Here is a 20,544-nt window from a genome sequence, read left to right as displayed (position 1 = left end):
TTGCCAAGATGTCAAAGATCCGGCTGGCAACTGTTTTAACCATTGAGATGCTTCTCCTGCAAGTGAGTATGGGAAGAGTTTGCAGTAGATGTAGTGCTCAGTTACTCCATTGGCCTTGATACTGGTCACCAGATCTTCAAAGTGCTCAATATGGTCCAAAAGTTTTTCATGGGGCAGGTTTATATAATCTATAAGAATTTTTTATTAGAGTTAAATTTATTTATTTATGTTATGTTTTATACAATTATGTTCACTTATGTTAAATATATTTTGTACAAAATCTATGATACAATTATACTTTATATTAGATATATACAAAAATTAAATATTTATTTATTAATACAAAACAACTTAAAATATATAATTATACTAGTTATTAATAAAATAATATGAAATCCGCACTGCTAATTGTTTTTCACCAATCAAATATTATTTTGTACCGCTTATTTTAGAATAATTGTACTTGTCCCACAAATACATTTGTCTTGCACGTACCGCAGTTGACCGTACTGCATTAGCAAATTTTTTGTCCCGCGCTACTAATTACTAAATCCACGGTTACTATTCGGACCTAAAAATCCAAAACACATGAAATATGAGCATTACTACTGTTCAATGCATTTTTCAGTTTTTCTTTAAAAAACTGAACCGCACTTTAAACTATTATTTTTTTATTAACAAAATAAAAAACACCGCATCTTGAAAAAGTTATGTTGATTGGTGAATTCAAATCACATCCATAAAAAACCGTCCCACTTTTTACAAATACGCCACTCCCATTCACTACTGAGTCTTTGGCAGCTGTCTTATCTCTTATCAAACATATATCGTTATAATACTATTTGGAAGAATTTGTCTCATAGTTTGTACTTCTTTTACTTTTTACTTTAGGAGATATGTTTCAAATACTGTTTACTGTTTGGTACGATAGATTCATTTCGATGGGAAGAACCGAAAGTGAACGATTGTTAATTTGTTGATTGTTTTGTTTTTAGGCTTTTAGCTTTTGGATGATGCACTTTTAGGCTTTGGTAGCTTCTTAAGACCACAAAAAGTTATAGCCTTTTCAACTAACCGGACAAAATCATCTCTAATTTAGCAAACCGGTGATCCCACAGATGTTAATTATCAAAGAAATTGACTTTGTTGATTTTTACAGACATCATTAATAGAAACAAACTGTGACATGTCATGTGCTTTTTAGGCTACAGAATCAGTAACTGGAAGCTGAGACAGTTGTGTCTCCTGTGTCTCTTGAGCCTTAGTCTTCTCACCGGATTTAAACTGTCCATAGAAGTAAGAGACGGATCCCCAGAGGGAGAGAGTCAAAGCGATACCTTTCCCCGCCTGAAACTTCTCCTGGAAGCAAATGACAGCCAAGACCACCGTCACCGGAAGCAGAGCACTAACCATAATTCCAGAGACCAGAGACGATACACAGAAGATCAACCCAATAGCTCCCACGAAAAACGCTTGCCAGATCACGGCCGTGAACACAACCACCACATAGTACAAAGACTCTCCAAGCTTAAAGTCTCTTGCCTCTCTTGCTATCACCTGCCAATAAATTCAAAGATCCCAATTCTTGATTAGAAAAAGCATTAAAAAAAATGCAAGCTTTCCTCCTAAACAAAATTCAAACATCTTCCTTTTAGGGTTTCATACACAATTCAGAGGTAGCCTCCTCTTGGTTTAAAAAGTCAAAACTTAACGCAAGGATCTTCGTTTTTGATCAAGAGCATATTGTACCTTGAAATCGCCAGCAACTAGCATCCCCACGAGGCAAAAACAAGTGGCAACAAAGCACAAGACCATCTGGAACTCGAGCACGAGCGTATACGTGACTCCTTGACGAGATTTCTTGTAACTAAGCTCCACAAGAGGCAATATAAACGCGTAGAGAAGAGCTGCACCAACGGTCATGAGGAACCCAACAACGTACTCCTTGTGTGTCTCGTTCGCAAGCTTGTAGCTATCGGAGTTAATGGCAAGGACTACGGCACTAAGAGTGAGCAAAACAATGGCGTTTATAGTGAAAGGTGTGAACTTTTGCTTCACCATGCAAAACGCAAACAGAGCAGTGAAACCTAGCTGAGCGGAGATGATCAGAGACGCAGTTGAAACAGGGATATAAGCTAATCCATAGGAGTAAAGGTAATTGTCAAAGCCCATGAGCAGACCAGCGACGACAGAGGCGATGAAGAGAGGAGGTTTCATGAGGAAAAGTGAAGTCTTTTCTTGTTTTACAAGGCGACGACGGCGGAGGAAGGAGAAGAGAAGAGGGAAGAGGATAAGAGGACAACCTACAGTTTGGAGAAAGCTAGAGAACCAGATCCTTTCACCACCGTTGTGGAAGTAGAGACGCATCATTAGAGGGCCTCCACAGTTTCCAATCGCTAGGAATATACAGTTTATGATCACACGAACGCTCTTCATCTTCATCACCATTTTCTTCTTACGCCTCAGCCAATGATGTGCTTGTTTAGAATTGGTGTCGCATCAAAGAAAGAGTTGTGGACTTCAGGTAGAAAGAATATGGTAAGGCTTATATACACAGTTACACACTAGTGGGCGGACTAAGGTTGGCCATTAATTTGCATTAATGTGTATACTCGTTCCTTTCGTCTCCACGATAGTGATGACCTTTTTCCCCAAACTTTTGTTTCTCTCTATACATATTCATTCACCTTCTAAATCATTGTAGAAATTTAGAAGTTTTAGATATTTTTCGTACAATGCATTTATCATTTACACACCTTTTTGTAATATTTTGTAATCTACCAAATTTAAATATATAAAAAAAAGAACGGTTGTCGTTTGTACTTGTCTAAAGTAGTGTGTGTTGTGTTATTAGGGCATTTTTATTGGGAGAATAATTTTGGGTGTTGTTAGAGTAAAAATATTATGAAAATAATGTAAAATTATTAGTTTAGATTTTTTGTTAAGAAATTGGTTATTGGGAGAACATGTTTAAGATTATAAGATTTAATAATATAATAATCAATTTTTATTGTACATTTGATACATGAATATTGAAGTTACATAAGCTGCTAGTCCAAGGGAGAACGAAGGAAGAGAGACCTATTAATTTACCAACTGAAATCTCAGGACACAATAAAAAACATACAAAATGAAAAACAGAGACAAAGAAATTTGAAAAAGAGAAACCTCTGTCAATACACAACCCAACGCTTCTAAGTGAGACGCAGCTTCCTGAGTAGCAGAAAACGTAGTTTTCACCGCCCAAGTAATGTGTCACCTCCATTGCCTTCTTCACTTGAGCAGCAGCGTAACTCCAAGTTTTTGTTAGAGAGATCCGCAAGACCATAATCGCCAGACAGAACCAGAAGAATTTCAAGAACTTGATGGCTATTTGATTACGATAACATGCTGCTTGACAATCGCACAATGTAAGAAGCTGGAGTTATTACCTCAAGTGTACTGCCATCAGGTGCTATATCTATGTCATGGAAACACCACCAATCAACACCAAGTTTCTTCAAGAACTCAAAGTTAGCTCTCACTGCATTACACAAAAACCCACAAAGTCACTCACAGTAACTCCCAATTAAATAGAAACGAGTAACAAACTTTTAATCACAAACTGCATTATTAGAGCTAAGTTTAAAAAGAAAAAAAGAAAATAACCGAACTCGTTACCACTACTACTAAGAAGCGATGGTTTCAGCTTCTTTTGTCTCTTCTTGAGGTCTTCTTGAGGTCTTTTGTCTCAGATCTTCATTAAACACTAACCTGGCAAACCAGTAAACTTAATCGCCATGATGATCAGATTAATTCCAATCTCCTACTCTCAAACAATAGACAAGACCGATGGAAACAAACAATATATGCCTAAACTCATCTTCAATCATGGATAATTTCATTAATCCTAAGTTTAATCATGCCTATCACATAAATAAATTAGGATATCGAAGAACCCTAATTTTCAAAATCAAATACCCAAATCTCTAAAAAACTAATTCATACAAACAGAAATAGAAACGTACCATGACAAAGACAATTGTATAAACTTCGATTTGGTGAAGGAGACTCATCGTTTTCCATGAATCGACTGGCCGATTCGCTGACCACAGTCGACGTTGTAACTCGGCGACGGTGGAGATTATGTTAAAACGTCCGATCACCTCAGATACCCATCCATCTCCTCCGATTGTCGTTCTGATGGTCGATCTCACAGAGATATTATCGAGAAAGATAGAGAAAAAAGAAAATAAATGAGTCGATATAATTTTTTTTTTAAGTATTAAAACATCATCGAACAATAAGCAGACACATATCAATAAGAACCGGACTTAAATCAGTTCTCATTCAAAAATAAAAAAATTGTTCTAAATTCACTATCCAATATTTTTCTAATTTAATTGGGCTTAGTGGAAAACAATTGCTGTTTCTTTCTGTATAATTGCGAAAACAATAACACATTTTAGATCGTGTACAAACTATTTTCTTAAATTGGTAAAAGAAAGACTGATAGACTTTGTCGCTTATATGCTTTTTATGGAACTTTGATATTGACAAGTCGATGATATAATTGATCCAAACTAAAAAATCAGTGAAGAGTACAGATCAGATCTAAAGAAAGACCTATTCATTTGTATTTTTTTCTGTCAAAAATACTATTTATGTGACACTTTCCACTATTTGTTCTATTATATATTTAGTTAAGGGTGAATTTGTTCACTGACCTAAAAAAAAAAAACTATAGAAAAAAATAATTAATTATTTAAAAATTAGAAAACTAGGATTAGGAGTAGAAAAAATTATCAATTTAGTATTGATAGGTGGTGGTTGATGATGGTAATGGTAGCCGGCCAGCAGAGGTAACCGGTAGAGGTAGTCGTCGGAGTTGATCGCCAGAGAATATCACCAAAAAATATTACTAAAAAGTCGTTGGAGTTGGTCGCCGGAATTGGTGGCCGGAAATGGTGGCCGGAAATGGTGGTCGGAAATGTTACTAAAGGTGGTGGTGGTAAGGGGTGGAAGTGGTTGTGATAAAAGTATAACATATAATTAATACATAAAATATAACTATATGAAAAGTTATTTTAGTAAATTTTATTTTCCTAAGTGTCAGTTCTATATCCATTAAATGACTTGGATAATCTACCACTAACTTTACCCCCTAAAAGAAATTTTGATTTTATCCTCACTTAATTTTTTTTTTTAATGACAAACCATTTTTGACAAAACATTTATTCTCCTTTAGTTAGAGTTTAGGAACTGTATTCATATTCCTCTTAACCTTCATACTAAAAAATGAGATGGTAAATATTGGAGATCTTTCCCTAACTTTTCAGCTATTTCCACCAGTTTTTAAAGTTATACCACAATATAAAACAACAATTAAACAATCAGTCAGTTTCATAATAAAATCCCCTTTTAACTTATCAGCTGATTCCATCATTTTAAAAGTTACCACATACTAGAAATCTTAGTAGCTCCTTTGTTAAGATTTCCTTTGTTAAAATCTCCCGTGAACTAAATGTAATTGCTGATCAGCTAGCAAAGCAAGCCAGAACAAGTAAAACAAGTTATGTAATATCATGGATGTAATTTGTCTATCCTTTATGTGATCTAATGAAATTTTGTTGCCGACAAAAAAAAAAAAAAAAGTTACCACATACTAGATCCATAAAACAACAAATTAGCAATCGTCACTTTCTAGTTGTTTCTAGATCAAACTGGTCATCAAGTTGCAGAAGAAGATAAATGACGAAGCATCATTAAGTCTTTGGCAGCTGTCTTATCTCTTAACAAACAGATATTGTTATAATAAGATTTGGAAGAATTTGTCTCATAGTTTGTTTTTGTACTTCTTTTACTTTAGTTTAGGAGATATGTTTCAAATACTGTTTAGTGCTTGGCACGACAGATTCATTTCGATGGAGAGAACCAGTCCAATGACAATGGTCTATTATATGTTTTTGGGTGTCTTTGCTATTTCAATTATACGTATATAGCAGCTTTAGCCATTTAGTTCTTGGATGCACTTAGCCTTTGGTAGTTTCTTAAGACCATTAACCGTTTTAGAAACACACCTTTCTATTCATAGTGTTAGCGTCTAGCCAGTAATTAATTGTATCATGATTATTTCATAAACCCTACCAAATTTTATACTAGCATTTACTATTTAACCGGACAAGACCATCACTAATTTTGCAAACCGGTGTGATCCCGCAGACTCATCCGGTTCTGAACCAGACCGAATTTGAAGATTTTGATTTTTGATTTTTTCACTGATGAGATGACTCTAACAAGATTAGAACCCTTCAACTAATCTTCATGAATCTAACAAGTTTTCAATGGCAGCGAACTCTGCTGCATACGAAGCTATAGTTCGAGCAGGTCCTCGTGTAAAGCAACTTCAACAGGTTCATGCTCACCTCATTGTAACGGGTTACGGTCGTAGCCGTAGTCTCTTGACAAAGCTCATCACTTTAGTTTGTTCCGCTCGAGCCATCGCCTATACTCACCTTCTCTTCCTCTCTGTTCCTCTTCCCGATGACTTCCTCTTTAATTCAGTCATCAAATCCACTTCTAAGCTTCGTCTACCTTTGCATTGCGTTGCTTACTACCGTCGTATGATGTCTTCTAACGTCTCTCCGAGTAACTACACTTTCACCTCCGTTATCAAGTCCTGCGCTGATCTCTCTGCCTTGAGAATCGGAAAAGGGGTTCATTGTCATGCTGTGGTTACTGGGTTTGGTTTGGATACTTATGTTCAGGCTGCTTTTGTTACTTTCTATTCAAAGTGTGGTGATGTGAAAGCTGCACGCCAAGTGTTCGATATAATGCCTGAGAAGTCTATTGTCGCGTGGAATTCATTGGTTTCTGGGTTGGAGCAAAATGGGATGGCTGAAGATGCGATTAGTGTGTTCTACCAGATGCGAGAATCAGGGCTTGAACCGGATTCAGCTACGTTTGTGAGCCTTCTCTCAGCCTGTGCACAAACTGGTGCCATTGGTTTTGGCTCTTGGGTGCATCAGTACATTGTCCGTGAGGGTCTTAACCTGAATGTAAAACTTGGTACTGCGTTGATTAACTTGTATTCTAGGTGCGGTGATGTGGAGAAAGCCCGGGAAGTATTTGTCAAGATGAAGGAAACTAATGTCGCTGCTTGGACGGCTATGATCTCTGCTTATGGTACTCATGGCAATGGCAAACAAGCAGTAGAACTGTTTAATAAGATGGAAGATGATTATGGTCCTGTCCCTAATAATGTAACATTTGTAGCTGTTTTGTCGGCCTGCGCTCATGCTGGACTTGTTGAGGAAGGACGTTCGGTCTACAAGAGAATGACCGAGAGCTACGGATTGATCCCAGGATTGGAACATCATGTTTGTATAGTAGATATGCTTGGGCGGGCTGGATTTTTGGACGAAGCTTATAGATTCATACATCAACTCGATGCTACAGGGAAAGCAATTGCTCCAGCGTTGTGGACAGCGATGCTTGGAGCTTGTAAGATGCACAGGAACTACGATCTCGGGGTTGAAATCGCCAAGCGTCTCATAGCTCTTGAGCCAGAAAACCCCGGTCATCATGTCATGCTCTCAAATATGTATGCCTTGAGTGGCAAAACAGATGAGGTATCACAGATAAAAGATGGAATGATGAGGAGTAACATTAGAAAACAGGTCGGCTATAGTGTAATTGAAGTCGAAAACAAGACATATATGTTCAGTATGGGTGATGACTCTCATAAAGAGACTAAAGAAATTTATCAGTATCTGGAAACTTTGATGAGCCGGTGCAAGGAAATTGGGTATGCACCAGTTTCTGAAGAAGTGATGCACCAAGTAGAGGAAGAGGAAAAGGAGTTTGCGCTTAGATACCACAGCGAGAAGCTGGCTGTAGCATTCGGGTTGTTAAAAACTGTAGATGTGGCCATCACAGTTGTTAAGAATCTGCGCATCTGTGAGGATTGTCATTCTGCTTTCAAGTACATTTCTATTGTATCCAATAGGCAGATCATAGTGCGAGATAAGCTTCGGTTCCACCATTTTCAAAATGGTTCTTGTTCATGTCTGGACTATTGGTAAGGACGACAACATACATACAAACACGAGTGTTTCATTTTTATTATACAATACGGTACATAGTTCTTGCAAAACTAGAACCCTTGGATATTATACAAGATGAGATTATCATACAAGATGAGCCTATTTTACAGCAGTTTTATTCTCACACGTTGAAGTACAAAACATATTCTACATGGGGAAGGTATTACCCACCTCGCAAACTGATATTATACAGCAACTATTGGTTGTTAGGAAGATGATATGACATCAGAACATTACCGACCTTTATGATTCCAGTTCAATCCGCTTGGCCGCAATCAACTCCAATCTCTGAGAATGCTTCCACAAGTTTTGGGTAGAGTTTGGAGAGCATGATCTTGAAACCGGTGGAATTTGTGGTTGAGCTTTCGTGCATGTTCACTGATGATCCTACAGGGACACCTTCCATATAAGACTTGCACGCAGCCAGAACATGCTGGGCCCGTTTTGTGAAGTGATCCTTCACAAGCACCTCAAAATGCTACAATGCAAGATCACAGAGTTCGATTAAAAAAAGGCCTCTCCTGGTAATTTTCATTTTGTGTTGAATTGTTGCAAGTTGCAACAGAAGCATACCTTTGGGGGCTTGCGGAGCAATGAGATCATGGATTTGCAAGTGATGAGGAATGCATTCTCATTGTAACTCACTGAGTTTTTCTCTCCCTCAGCTCGGCCCAGCTGCTTATCATAGCCAGCTTCGTTAAAGTAAGGCTTCTCATTCAGAACAAGAGCCTGAAATGAAAGAAGAACTTGAAGGATGGAGGAGCTCCCCGGGTTCCATACTTCACTGCCAGAGCCATTCCATGTATTCAGCAGACTCAGGCAGACTCTTCCTGACTCGTACAAGTTAGGATTTAGTCGCATCCCACCTGAATGATAATGTACCATCTGTATTCATAGAGGGAGAAAAAAAATTAACAATATGTCATTTGTTTTAGTCCACATAACACTTTTAAACAACCAACAGTTGCATTTTCGATCACATGATAGTGCTATAAATCTGGAATTGGCAAGAAACAGAAGTCTGCTTGGTTAAAGCAGTGAAAAAACTCACTGGTGGCTCATGAGGATATTGAGGTGGAAGCATAATGTCAAAAAAGAAAAGTCCATCGTGGTATGGTGTTCCAGGAGCACCAACTAGGGCTGCACGCAGAAGGTCCATCCTTTCCTCGTACACACGCACGTATATTGTGTCTATTCATCACAAAAAAAAAAAATGAAATTCAGTGATTTTATAACCGAACACAAGATTAGAACATGCAATAACTGTAAACCATCATTTGGCAAAGCCCTAGGGAATCAACAGAGAAAAAAATAATTTGGAAGAAAAGAACTAACCGGGAAGATTTGCCTCCAAATTGCTCCATTCTTGCTGGACATTCTTCACCCAACTCTTTGTGACCTATAAGAGATGAAAATGTAAAAAGTGTCATTTAGCTATATTAAGTGTTGGTTATCGAAAACAATGTTATTGGTCTCATACCTGAGATTGTGCCAACCCTTTATCCGAAGAAAGGAAATGATGATCCGAGCAGTCGTTAACCATATCGAACTGTCTAAATCTCACAAGTTCCCTGCTGCTCTCTAGAAGAGTTGAGTCCAGTGTCTTGGTAATTTCTTTACCTTCAGTAGGTAAGTTGACCATCGTGGCCATATGAACTTCACCTGAATTTGATTCAGAGATGTCACATGATTCTGTTACTTCTTGAACAATGACCTCAGAGTCACTTTGATCTTCAGAATCATTGCAACGTGAATGCGAAGTGGAACTCTGAGAACCGAAAAGGCTTGATGCAAGGTTTGTGATAAACCCAATGGCAGCTTTTGGAAGGAAAAATGAACTACATTCCGGAATGTTCTTGTTGCGTCCTTCACCAACACTGTAGAGCTTCACCAGACCCTGAACATACATGTATCATATAAGTCACCAAGGATATAGAATAAAGTCCACTGCTAATTGCTTTGGGAATAAACTGGTATATTTTAGGACACCCCAAAAATATGAGTTAGTGATTTACCGTTTCCTGATGGTTTGAAGATGCTTCATCTGATTGACTAATCTTCTGACTTAGATCTTGAACAGTGCCTTCCGAATTTATACTGCCAGAGTTGGAAAATTCAGACCTTTCCATCCTCCAAATTTCACATGGTGCAACCTGAAAAATCAAGAGAATTTATTTCACAGCATATATATAACTTACTGCTACTTCAATGGAGTAAACTTTTTCAGCATATAAACGTTGATTGTAAACTGAGAATTCTTTGAGTAGTATAAGTAGTATAATGCATACCTTACTAGTAGAACCATTGGCCCATTTCACCTCCACGGCACCATTTTTAAAACCTGTAACAACACCAATACTTGACAAATAATACGCACCACTGTAGTCACTCTCTGTAAGTAGGCGTTTCGTCTCTGTAGCGACGATTTTATCTGCATTTGGATCAGTTTTTCCTTGTGAAAGTAACCTGACCACCACATCGCTGAAACAGAATCCAAAATCAGGGTGCTCAAGCAGTTCATAAGCACTGACCATTTCCTCCATCTGCTCATTAACACAACCTCTTGCTTCTTTCTCTACCTGTGTTGTCCATTGTACCTTCACAGTTTGTTCCTTTGCATTAACAGCCTTCACAACTCCCCATTTTTTGCTGTTGCAGGTTTCCTTTTCCACAACAAACTGTTCGGGCCAAAAATCATGAGCATTAACAGCACCAACCGGAAGCAGCTGTTGGGAATCAACTCCCAGACTGCAGCTACCATCTTGCCACATAACATCAACCTTCATCTTTGTCTTCGTAATAACAAAAAGCTCATCCAAACTTGAGCTCTGCATATTTCTGTTAAACCCTTTTTGGAATGTCTTATGGCATTCGTTGGGATTGTAGGCAGCCACATATGGAGTTTGTCGCTCTGCTGTATCCGAGTGAGAAGAGCTAGGGAGTATACACCAGTCACCAAGCTGCCAACTTGCATGAGAAACACAAGGTAACAAAGTTAAAGTCTCAGGATTCTGCAAAGCTTGAGGTGCAGTTAAATTCCCATCAACCCCCATTACGATGGAGGCAACCCAATCGACGTAGACAAGTCCTGCTTCTACAGCGCAAACAGTTCCCATAACCTGGTTCTCCCTCCAGTTCCCGCATAACCATGTTGTTGATCTGGGAGCATGTGCCAGCTTTACCTGAACTCTTTGCCCTGGGTAATAAGAATACAGAGAATCCTCGAGCAAATTTGGGGGAATGGCCACAAGTTTATCTTGATCGCTTACAAGAACCTCATAATTGGACCCATCGTCGAGGGTGACAGAGACACGCTCAACTATTTTGTCAACCCTTCCAAGCCAAGGTCCGTTAATCACATAATCACAGAGTGAGATAGAACGCAACTTTTGAAGCCTCTTGGTATCAACTTCCTTTATGATCTTACCATGAGTACTCTCGAGGTTGACAAACATGTCAATGTTGATAACCCTACCACTCTGTCCTAATGCTTCAGTTGTGGACCGCACAATGTCACCATACATAAATCCCCTCTCGAAGGACAAGAACTCATCGATTTTTCCAATGGTCTCTTCAAGGTTTGAGAAAATGTTCTGAGCTCGTCCACCATAAGAAAACTCAACTTCTTCGTGTTCACTGCTACCACTGTCGCTGGAGCTATCCCAATCAGAGTCAGTAAGATCCATATTTTAGATGCCTGCCATGAAACTGGATTTTGGTCAAGTGCTCAAATACCAAACAGAACAAATGATATAAGAATTGCTGACAGCCATATTAAAAAAAAAAAAATGAAATGCTCTGACCTTGATGAGAAATGCTTACGTTGATACGCGCGTAAGATGAATGATATGGACTAACAGCAAAGGTCTACTTAAACTACAGACCGTGATGAGATCTGGTCGACTAAGATAAAGATAATATGAGTCAACTGTAAGACTCGGATAATGCCAAAGGAGATTTGCTCGAACTAGAGCCAACTGTGGACTCGGATAATGCCAAAGGAGATTTGCTCAAACTAGAGCCAACTGTGGACTCGGATAATGCCAAAGGAGATTTGCTCGAACTGGAGATAAGGTGAGCCAACTGAGGACTCTGAAATGCCAAAGGAGATATGCCCTAGAATGAGGGTGGAGCTTCAAACCTCAAAGAAAACTTTAAGGCTTAAAGTTGAAGTTTTCAAAGTGAAGTAACTTGTATCAAAGCCACCTAATGGGAGAAACTTCACTTCTGCTACTGCTGCTTAATTTTAACTTTTGCCAAAGGAGATATGCCCTAAAGGAGCTAGGATCCAAAGTATATAGAGGAAACAAGATAGAGTTCACAAAATGAAAAACGAAGTGAGGAAAAAGATCGGTCTCTTGACAAATAATTCACGCATATTCCCACCAATGCGATAGTGAGACCATCATGATGACATGTCGTTAATTGCTCATGTGATGTAAACTAGATTTGCCTCCATCACTTACAAATTTCCATCGAACCTGCAAAAGTGTCATTTGTTTCTTATTTAGAATCTTAAGAGCAAGAAGAGAAGACAGAACAGAGACAATGATGCTTCTTAGAGCTAAGAAAACCATGATCAGAGCAATCATTCAGCCTAAGAGAGATTACTTCATTGTAAACAGAAGAAGGACAAGGTTGGACTTGAGCATTCGGGAAAAAAGCATGGAGACTAAAGTAAAACAGAGTGAACACACAAATCCATGATATCTCCAATCCTGATCAGCTTCAATTAATTTGGATGTAAAGTTTATCAAAACAAAATCTCAACCAAGGCTGTATGTAGAAAGATTCGTTTGAAAGAAGAAAGCATGAAACAAGTTTGGTAATTAAAGGGTCATCTCCAAAATACAGGGAGAATCACAAAGGTCTTAGCTTTCTACTTTCTAAGTAAACCATGCTTGAAAAAGATAGTAAAAGTTACGAACTTTGAGAAGACCCTTTTCTTAATTCGCAAGGTAATTCAACAAGAGATTGATGAAACAAGGAGGAACGTACCATGAGAGAAGCGTCAGGGTTTTTTTTTACACAAACGCGAGAAAAAAAAAGAAGAAGCCCTTTTTATAAATCTCAATTCCTCGCCTATTCCTCTCTAAAGCGGAGGAGAAACAGTGAGAAATCAAGAAGATGCACAGACTCTACTTCCTTCTCCCGTTTAGTCCCAAGAGTCTATAACGCCATTAACAAACCTCCAAACCATTGCAAAAAGAAAAGAAAAAAAACGAACACTTTTAGGCTCTCTGTTTCGGGCTCTGTTTTCTTTGCTGTGGTGGTTTGGGGTTGGTTGGTTGTGTGATGAGAATTGAGAGAGTGGTGGTTAGGTATCACATCGAAGGAAGGGGGCAAAGGCAAAGATATATTCGGTGGAGAAGAAGAGAATATACCAACAGTATCAGTAGTATCCCACACACAACACATCACTCTCCCCCTTTTTTTCTTCCTCTCCTCGTCTTCTTTCCCTTTCCTACCCATCTTATTTTGATTACTATATTTATTTATATTTCCTTAATTTAAGCTATTATTTTATTTTTTAGGTCAAAACTATTACAGTATATTTTTAGAAAATTTACGTTAATTTTGAATGGCTGTAATTTTGTTTTTTTTTTTTTTTAAAAAAACTAAAACCTAAAACAACTTCAAAATCCACTTTCAAGGCTTATAGCCAAATCAACAGTAGAAAATTAGATAGGGATTGTAAAAGGAACAAAAAAAAACATAATTGATCAATTTATTAACAACAGCACACACATCATTCACATACGAAATTAGTAGGAATTTCATTTACATCTATGTTTTATAATCAGAAATTGCTAATGCTTGAGAGTTGAGATCGATAAAAAGTTTGCTATATAAAATGTTTTTATCTTTAGAATGGGTCTAAAAAAGCAACCAATTTGTCTCTTTAATAATAATTTAGTGAACTTCAAGACGGTGAAAATGGTTCATCTCCCTTTTCAGAAGATGCCATCGACAGCTAAAATAGCATTCCATTCATATTTAAATAATTTAGTTCTTTTATTCTTCAAAAGAAAATAATAATTATAAACCACAAAAATATTGTATAGCTGAATCTGAAAGATCAAAGTTCAGTTTTTTTTTTCTTTCTTATAGTATATTCGATTTTAGCTATGTACGTATATGATTAATCGATGTATGTATGATTTCAATTACGCAGAGTTTTGTCACGTGTCCTTTGTGGGGGTTAGACGATGATGAACATTTTTAGTTTTCGAGTCATTTAGATTTAGTCAACGAGAAGATGGGGAAACATACGCTTCCATGAACTATCAAAACGACTTTTAATAGTCTTCGGTTGGCGTTAGATGTGGATAATGCCAAGTGCCAATTATGTTAGTGCCACTTTTTTTCTTCATATCCATACACATTTTTTTCTTTAAAGGATTTCACATGTCTAACCCCTTAGCGCTAAATTGCTTTTGATCAGTGTAATTATAATTTACTGCAGGGAATCAAAATATCCTTAGTACATTTCATGACCAAATCATACAATTTTATGTAACTTACCATTCTAATAAATACACAAAATGAAGCGTTAACGTTGAAATATCTTCTATTATATTTAGATAAAACTGTTTTTTTTTTTTTTGGATTTACTGAGTATGTTTAGTATCATAATATTGGTACATATATATGTAGGGAAGTAATCAAAAATGTAATTAATCACTTACTTCTTATTGAACTATAGTTGTGTTTAGTGAGCTAACAAAATTTGGATTATATATTGAGAAATTGATGTGTGCCACATTGACAATTTGTGAGAGCAACACCTGAAACTTGCAAACAAACTCTAAGGTCAAACAAAATATTTGAGTGGGGTTATGGAAAACTTGGATTGATTTGTGACAAGATGCGACTTCGTTTTTAGGGCTAGTGCTTTTTGATTGTTTTTTTGTAGACCAATTGATAAATTGGCACGTGTGAAATATATGTACTTTAAGGTTTGTTTGGGTTTGACCACACAAAAAAATGCCTGTTAGAGTCCTGGATAACTTGCGAACGTTGCTTTTTATGCAAGCTATTGTACCACTCTATGCTAACGTAGTAACGTGTGCATCCTCCTAGGTTTTGAGCCAAACGACGCCTTGGTTTGATTACTTGATTATATATAGAATGTTGGAAGAATAAAAAACTCATATACATATATAGTTACACACCAAACAATATAACCCAACATTGATTTGATTTAAATCTTCTTTATTCGTTATGGTTTAGCAAATCAGACCGCACGAAAGAAACTATTATATGTTTAAAGAAAGATATATTAGTTGTGAATTGATATTAGTCATATTCTTCTATTTAATAAATTTGCTTGAAGTAGAAATTTATGGATGGGTTGGTTAATTAGTGATTGTGTTGTGTTGACAACGAATCAAATGATTAAAAACTGCAAATTCTGATGATGCGAAATATAAAGACTATATATATTAACTAAATAAAATGGAAAAAGTGGAAGATTGATGAAGATGTTTATCCTAGTTGTAAAGGGACTTTTTAGTATAATTATAATTAACTAGTTTAGGAGAAGGGCCTTACGAAAATGACTTGTTCCTAACTTCTCTTTACAAATTGATTTTCTTTCTTTTTGCTTTTTGTAGTGTGCCATTTTTGTTTACGCACTTGACTCTTATGTCCTATTCAATATATTGGTGCCCTTGTGCTCATCCAAAAGAGTATCTAATTAAAATAATCATACGTGTCGTGGAATGAGAAAGTGTTCTCTTTTTCAACATATTGAAGCAATTCGTTTCATGCTAAGGAAATAAATCATCTGATATTTGGAACATTACATAAATTTATATTCAAGGGACGCACTAATTAATGTGATAAACAAAAACTAAAAGACAAACACACTTGCTCATACGATATAGAGAGAGCAAGTGTATTTATATATATATATATATATATCTAACTTTATATGAATGATTGATGATGTCAATAGTATTATTTGCTTAGATAACCTTGTACATCAAAAACATATGACGCGATCTGGTTCTGGTTTTATAAATGTATGTTGCGTGTGTAAAACATAAAAAATGCTCACGCACGGCCGGTCATGTCGTTTTTATATCGAGAGAACTAATACATATGTTTAAACGTTACTCTTCAGGTCGTGATTGTTTCAATACGAGACTATTAGAAAATTAACTATTATAGAGATTGAGTTAACGGTAATCTTGTATTACTGTGGTAAAAATTGCACCCATTTGTGTATAACGGTTTTCTGAGAGGGCAAAATAAGACGGTAGCTAGTGATACAAACAATAATAATTATTGAGCAGCAGCCATGCTTTTGCTTTACATTTCATATATGGGTATGTGTTCATCTATAGATCTAAGTGAATAGAATAATAAGAGTGCGGCAAATTGTGAAGGAAGTGGAGAAACTGTTATGACAACAGATTCCATTAGCACAATGATTTATTTTAAAGTGGAACCTTTTTTAGTTTTCACATTTTAATATTACCACTTTTGTCTTGTAATTGTGCCATTTTGAATGGACACAAACTCTGTTTAGTTTATTTATTTACTTTGGTGGTAAAGCTCTTTACCCACCACTTGGACTTTGTGGACCGTCAATATTGCTTCACTACCCAAAAAAAAATATTCTAATTTTCCCATTATATCTCTTAACTTTTTTTTTTCACGATTCAAATATTTTTAACTATATGGTTTTATGCACTTTCTCTAGTACTATTTTTAGACATGAAATCTTTCTTTTACTACTAGACTAGATCTATATTCATGAATAATTAACCTAATATGGTCCTGATCCTTGAACTCGACTGTTTGGCCAGTAAAGTTCGATTCNAAAAAAATATTAGAATTTTTCCATTATATCTCTTAACTTTCTTTTTTTTCACGATTCAAATATTTTTAACTATATGGTTTTATGCACTTTCTCTAGTACTATTTTTAGACATGAAATCTTCCTTTTCTTACTAGACTAGATCTATATTCATGAATAATTAACCTAATAATGTCCTGATCCTTGAACTCGACTGTTTGGCCAGTGGAGTTCGATCGATTCTTCTTCAAAATCTCTTGATCTGCTCGATGATATCTCTGCATTGTTGAGGTTTGAAATGAAAAATAAAACTGAATATGTACCAAATGCAGAAATGCTCATGCTTTAAACAGGCTCGATTCTAGTCTAATTGAGTTCTCTTTTACATAATTGGACTTAATTTTCAATTCCTTTATATTTTCCGTTACAAAATATGAGACTTTTTGTTTTTTTTTGTTTTTTTCCCTCTATAATTTCTTCAAATTGTAAATGGGCCTTTTCTTTTTGTAGAATAGCTTGGGTCTTAGCCAGGCAATGACAAACTTTATTCTGTCTTGGGTTTAAACTCTTGGCTACTTTTTTATTTTTTGGTCGTCAAACTTTTTGGCTACTTAAAAATATGATTAAACGATACCGTTGAGTCCCCATAATTTACAAAACACAGTCATCCTTCTCTCTTCAACTCATTTTTTTCAGATCAGAATAGTGCCGTGTAGCTGAAGATTAATTTCTGAATCCATATGTCATTTCCCAAACGTCAAGTCTAGTAATTTGTATTATATGGTTATTACTTATTAGCAATTTTGATCAGCAAATGGCGAGGATGGATCATAATAGGATTTGTGATTGGCAGATAGTGTTTTTATTGCTCATTATTTTCTAATGCATCAATATATATATATTTAAAAATACTATCAGTTATTATATGCTCTTTTTTTTTGAAAAATACCCTAAAATAGCATTACAACAAGTGTTAAATATATGAATTCATGAGAATTTTGATGTACAAATTAAGAAATATGTTGTAGAAATTATATCAAGAGCAGGTTACCAAAGACCCAAGTGATGATACACATACTCATCAAGAGGTGGATACATGTTAAATTACAAATGATCTTTGCTTTTTTAGATATTAAAAAAAAAATCAGAAACGGACACACAGGTAACAAAAAAAAATTGACAAAAAAAAAAAAAGATAAGTCAAATAGAAAGATTCATTCTGTCTTTGAAGATGCTTTCTGATCATCACAACTTCTTTGTCTCTCCATCCTTGTGTTTTCCCTTCTTTGGTTTGACGAAACAGAAGCACGAACAACAAGGGAGCTGAAACAAAAACTTCATCTTGATTTGGAGTTTTGGATAAACAGTACATCGATATGTCTGCCCTTTATATTTGATTTTAAAGCTTTTAGAATTCCAATTACAGTTCTTTTTGGGTTTCTCTTTATTCGCTTCTGCTTTTTTGGATGCTTTTCCAACCAAGTTGATTCTCCCTTGATAAGACGATGCTTCATACCACTTTTTTGGGGCAGAATCATAATTTATAAATGCAAAATGCATGAGTTGTTCTGATCAGGATGCCTTTTTCAAAGGGCTAGGTGAATATAGTTATGTATGTAATAAATCACGTATAGTAATCCAGTTCTAATTAGGATAGAAAGTGTCAAGGGTTTCACGATGTTCAATCCCTATTATTAGTACGTACTACTGTATGATGTTTAGTCTTTGACAAAAAAAAAACATGATGCTTAGATTTCATGTGAGAATTATAAGAAGAAGAAAAAAATTAATAAAGGAGATGCTAACCTTAAAACATTTTCAAAATGAAAAGTGATTTAAAATACCAAACGCACTTAATGGATTCCAGTCCACATAACATTTTTCTAATACTCAAAAAAAAAAATCTTAATTACGCCCTAATTAACCTTCTATACAAGAAACTGAGCTAATAATACATGTCTACAAAAGACTAATTTAGCAGTACAAACAATTGGGGATTTATACGTACAATATAAATATTTGTTTGAAGTTTAAACGAGATCGAGTTCAGGGCATTTATATATTTTACTTATAAAAGAATTATCACCTTAATAAAAAACGTAAAACCTGAAACAAATCGTTGGAAAAAGAGATTAAAACAAGAGACCTTAAAACAAGTGAACACTTATTTGAAGGTGATTCGACGAATTAAAATGTGTAAAAAAAAGTCACACAAGCATGCAGGAGGAAATATATCTCCTCAATTAGCCCTAAGACTTGCAAAACTAGGGGGAACATTTTAATTAATTGAATATCTCTGTACAAATTTGGACATCCGATCAAAGAGGAGTGCCACATATAAAATTAACAAATTAAACTAAGAAATGAACGACGTGAATAAACAAAAAAAAATGATCCTAAAAATAGATCCAACGCTTAAAAAACGAAATTAACAGCCACAAAAATAAAAAAACAAAAACTTACACTCTGTCTTGGCCTTTTTTATCCCCAACAAAAGCATCATTTGTTCTTCTGCGATATCACTTCTATTTCTCCCTCCTTTCACAAGGAAGGGCGTAGAAGAATCCACCATAATAGCTCTATAACCAGAATTAAAAAAAAAAACATTTAAATCTCATAATCAAACAAAAGAAAGAAAACCAAATGGGTATCAAATTCTTGTTGATCCTTGGCCTTTTGGCCCTGGCCGTAGTCGCCGAATCAGCCAATGCCACGTGGGGACTGACCAAATCTTGTGTCAATGGCCAAGGTTGCATTGGAGAGGATGATGAGCTTGAGTCCTTGATGGATTCTGAGACCAACCGGCGCCAACTAGCCGCGAGGCGCAGTTACATCAGTTACGATGCCCTCAAGAAGAACAATGTGCCGTGCAGCCGACGTGGCCGGTCTTACTACGATTGCAAGAAGAGGAAAAGGGCTAACCCTTACAGGCGTGGCTGCAGCGTCATCACGCATTGCTACAGGCAAACTTCTTGATCTCAAGAAGCATTTATACCAAACAATATGATTGAAGAAGCGAGAGGGCAAAGAATGCAAAAAAAAAAAAAAAAAAAAAAAANAAATGAATACAAACAATATACACCAGTTCTTCTACGTATATATAGTTTCTTGATATTGCCACCTTTTGTTCCTCTTAACTATCTTTAATCATCTTTTTCATTTTATTTATAATCATGGTGCATAAACGCTCATTTCATATGTTGTTTTTCTTTATATATATTTATGGAGAAATTATTGTATTTTTGTTTGTGTCTATAAGTAAGTGGTAATGTTTCCATTGAGTTAAATACTAAACTTTGTATATGTAAAAAAAAAAAATTGTTCAGAACTTGAAAAAAAAATGGAATTATTGACGATGTTTGCATTGTATCTTCAAACATACGTCAGAGTTGTATTTATACGACCGTACGTTATAATTATAATCCAATACGACCACTTGTTTATTATTATGATATCATCAAGTGGTTGCAACTTGTAAGTACTATCCTATTTTAATAGCTTCAATCATAAAATCCGAGAGATAAACCAAAATTTTGTAAAAATAAGCATCAGGATTACCGTATGGGATTATTCGGTTCTTCTTGCATATGCTTTCGCCGAGCCAAGATTCTCCGAAGTAGTTTAAACTTTTACCAAAAAAAAAAAAAAAAAAAA

At 35.9% G+C, this 20,544-nt stretch overlaps 4 protein-coding genes and 1 long non-coding RNA gene across 9 annotated transcripts; 2 read left to right on the top strand and 3 right to left on the bottom strand.

The window, feature by feature from the left end:
* Positions 1,155–2,496, bottom strand: LOC104700067 (purine permease 2-like). Its single transcript, XM_010415515.2, has 2 exons — positions 1,750–2,496; positions 1,155–1,557 (listed from the first exon to the last, which is right to left on the bottom strand). Exons 1-2 carry the CDS (start codon positions 2,446–2,448, stop codon positions 1,201–1,203), a joined length of 1,056 nt encoding a protein of 351 aa, XP_010413817.2. The 5' UTR covers positions 2,449–2,496; the 3' UTR covers positions 1,155–1,200.
* LOC104700066 lies at positions 2,981–4,485 on the bottom strand. Of its 4 annotated transcripts, XR_753510.2 has the most exons (4): positions 4,008–4,471; positions 3,661–3,753; positions 3,169–3,523; positions 2,981–3,081 (listed from the first exon to the last, which is right to left on the bottom strand). It is a non-coding gene; the product is annotated as an uncharacterized LOC104700066 (long non-coding RNA). The 4 variants fall into 4 exon arrangements; XR_002032669.1 differs by having other exon boundaries at positions 2,993–3,523; positions 3,661–3,769; positions 4,008–4,485; XR_753511.2 differs by having other exon boundaries at positions 2,993–3,523; positions 3,661–3,748; positions 4,008–4,480.
* LOC104700064 (pentatricopeptide repeat-containing protein At2g33760) lies at positions 6,174–8,084 on the top strand. Its single transcript, XM_010415511.2, has one exon. It carries the CDS (start codon positions 6,324–6,326, stop codon positions 8,061–8,063), a length of 1,740 nt encoding a protein of 579 aa, XP_010413813.1. The 5' UTR covers positions 6,174–6,323; the 3' UTR covers positions 8,064–8,084.
* LOC104700065 (probable ubiquitin-conjugating enzyme E2 24) lies at positions 8,079–13,484 on the bottom strand. 2 transcript variants are annotated; one of them, XM_010415512.2, is made up of 9 exons: positions 13,083–13,484; positions 11,888–12,565; positions 10,373–11,781; positions 10,100–10,237; positions 9,565–9,981; positions 9,420–9,483; positions 9,136–9,275; positions 8,658–8,969; positions 8,079–8,562 (listed from the first exon to the last, which is right to left on the bottom strand). In XM_010415512.2, exons 3-9 carry the CDS (start codon positions 11,768–11,770, stop codon positions 8,341–8,343), a joined length of 2,691 nt encoding a protein of 896 aa, XP_010413814.1. In that variant the 5' UTR covers positions 11,771–11,781; positions 11,888–12,565; positions 13,083–13,484; the 3' UTR covers positions 8,079–8,340. The 2 variants fall into 2 exon arrangements, with proteins under 2 accessions (XP_010413814.1, XP_010413815.1); XM_010415513.2 differs by having other exon boundaries at positions 11,907–12,565.
* On the top strand, positions 19,342–19,948 carry LOC104700062 (protein RALF-like 19). The gene has a single exon (XM_010415510.1). It carries the CDS (start codon positions 19,534–19,536, stop codon positions 19,864–19,866), a length of 333 nt encoding a protein of 110 aa, XP_010413812.1. The 5' UTR covers positions 19,342–19,533; the 3' UTR covers positions 19,867–19,948.

Source organism: Camelina sativa, chromosome 7 (assembly GCF_000633955.1).
Source record: "Camelina sativa cultivar DH55 chromosome 7, Cs, whole genome shotgun sequence".
Taxonomy (NCBI): domain Eukaryota; kingdom Viridiplantae; phylum Streptophyta; class Magnoliopsida; order Brassicales; family Brassicaceae; genus Camelina; species Camelina sativa.
This window is presented reverse-complemented; position numbering and strand designations above follow the sequence as displayed.

Bases quoted from the DNA above. Each gene is read 5' to 3' on its own strand.
- LOC104700067 (XM_010415515.2), bottom strand. From the start codon at position 2,448: ATGGTGATGAAGATGAAGAGCGTTCGTGTGATCATAAACTGTATATTC. The intron at 1,558-1,749 runs GTACAATATGCT...ATTTATTGGCAG, and splicing joins TAGTTGCTGGCGATTTCAAG to GTGATAGCAAGAGAGGCAAG.
- LOC104700064 (XM_010415511.2), top strand. From the start codon at position 6,324: ATGGCAGCGAACTCTGCTGCATACGAAGCTATAGTTCGAGCAGGTCCT.
- LOC104700065 (XM_010415512.2), bottom strand. From the start codon at position 11,770: ATGGATCTTACTGACTCTGATTGGGATAGCTCCAGCGACAGTGGTAGC. The intron at 9,484-9,564 runs GTATGAGACCAA...CATCTCTTATAG, and splicing joins AAGGGTTGGCACAATCTCAG to GTCACAAAGAGTTGGGTGAA. The intron at 9,276-9,419 runs GTTAGTTCTTTT...TGTGATGAATAG, and splicing joins TTTGGAGGCAAATCTTCCCG to ACACAATATACGTGCGTGTG.
- LOC104700062 (XM_010415510.1), top strand. From the start codon at position 19,534: ATGGGTATCAAATTCTTGTTGATCCTTGGCCTTTTGGCCCTGGCCGTA.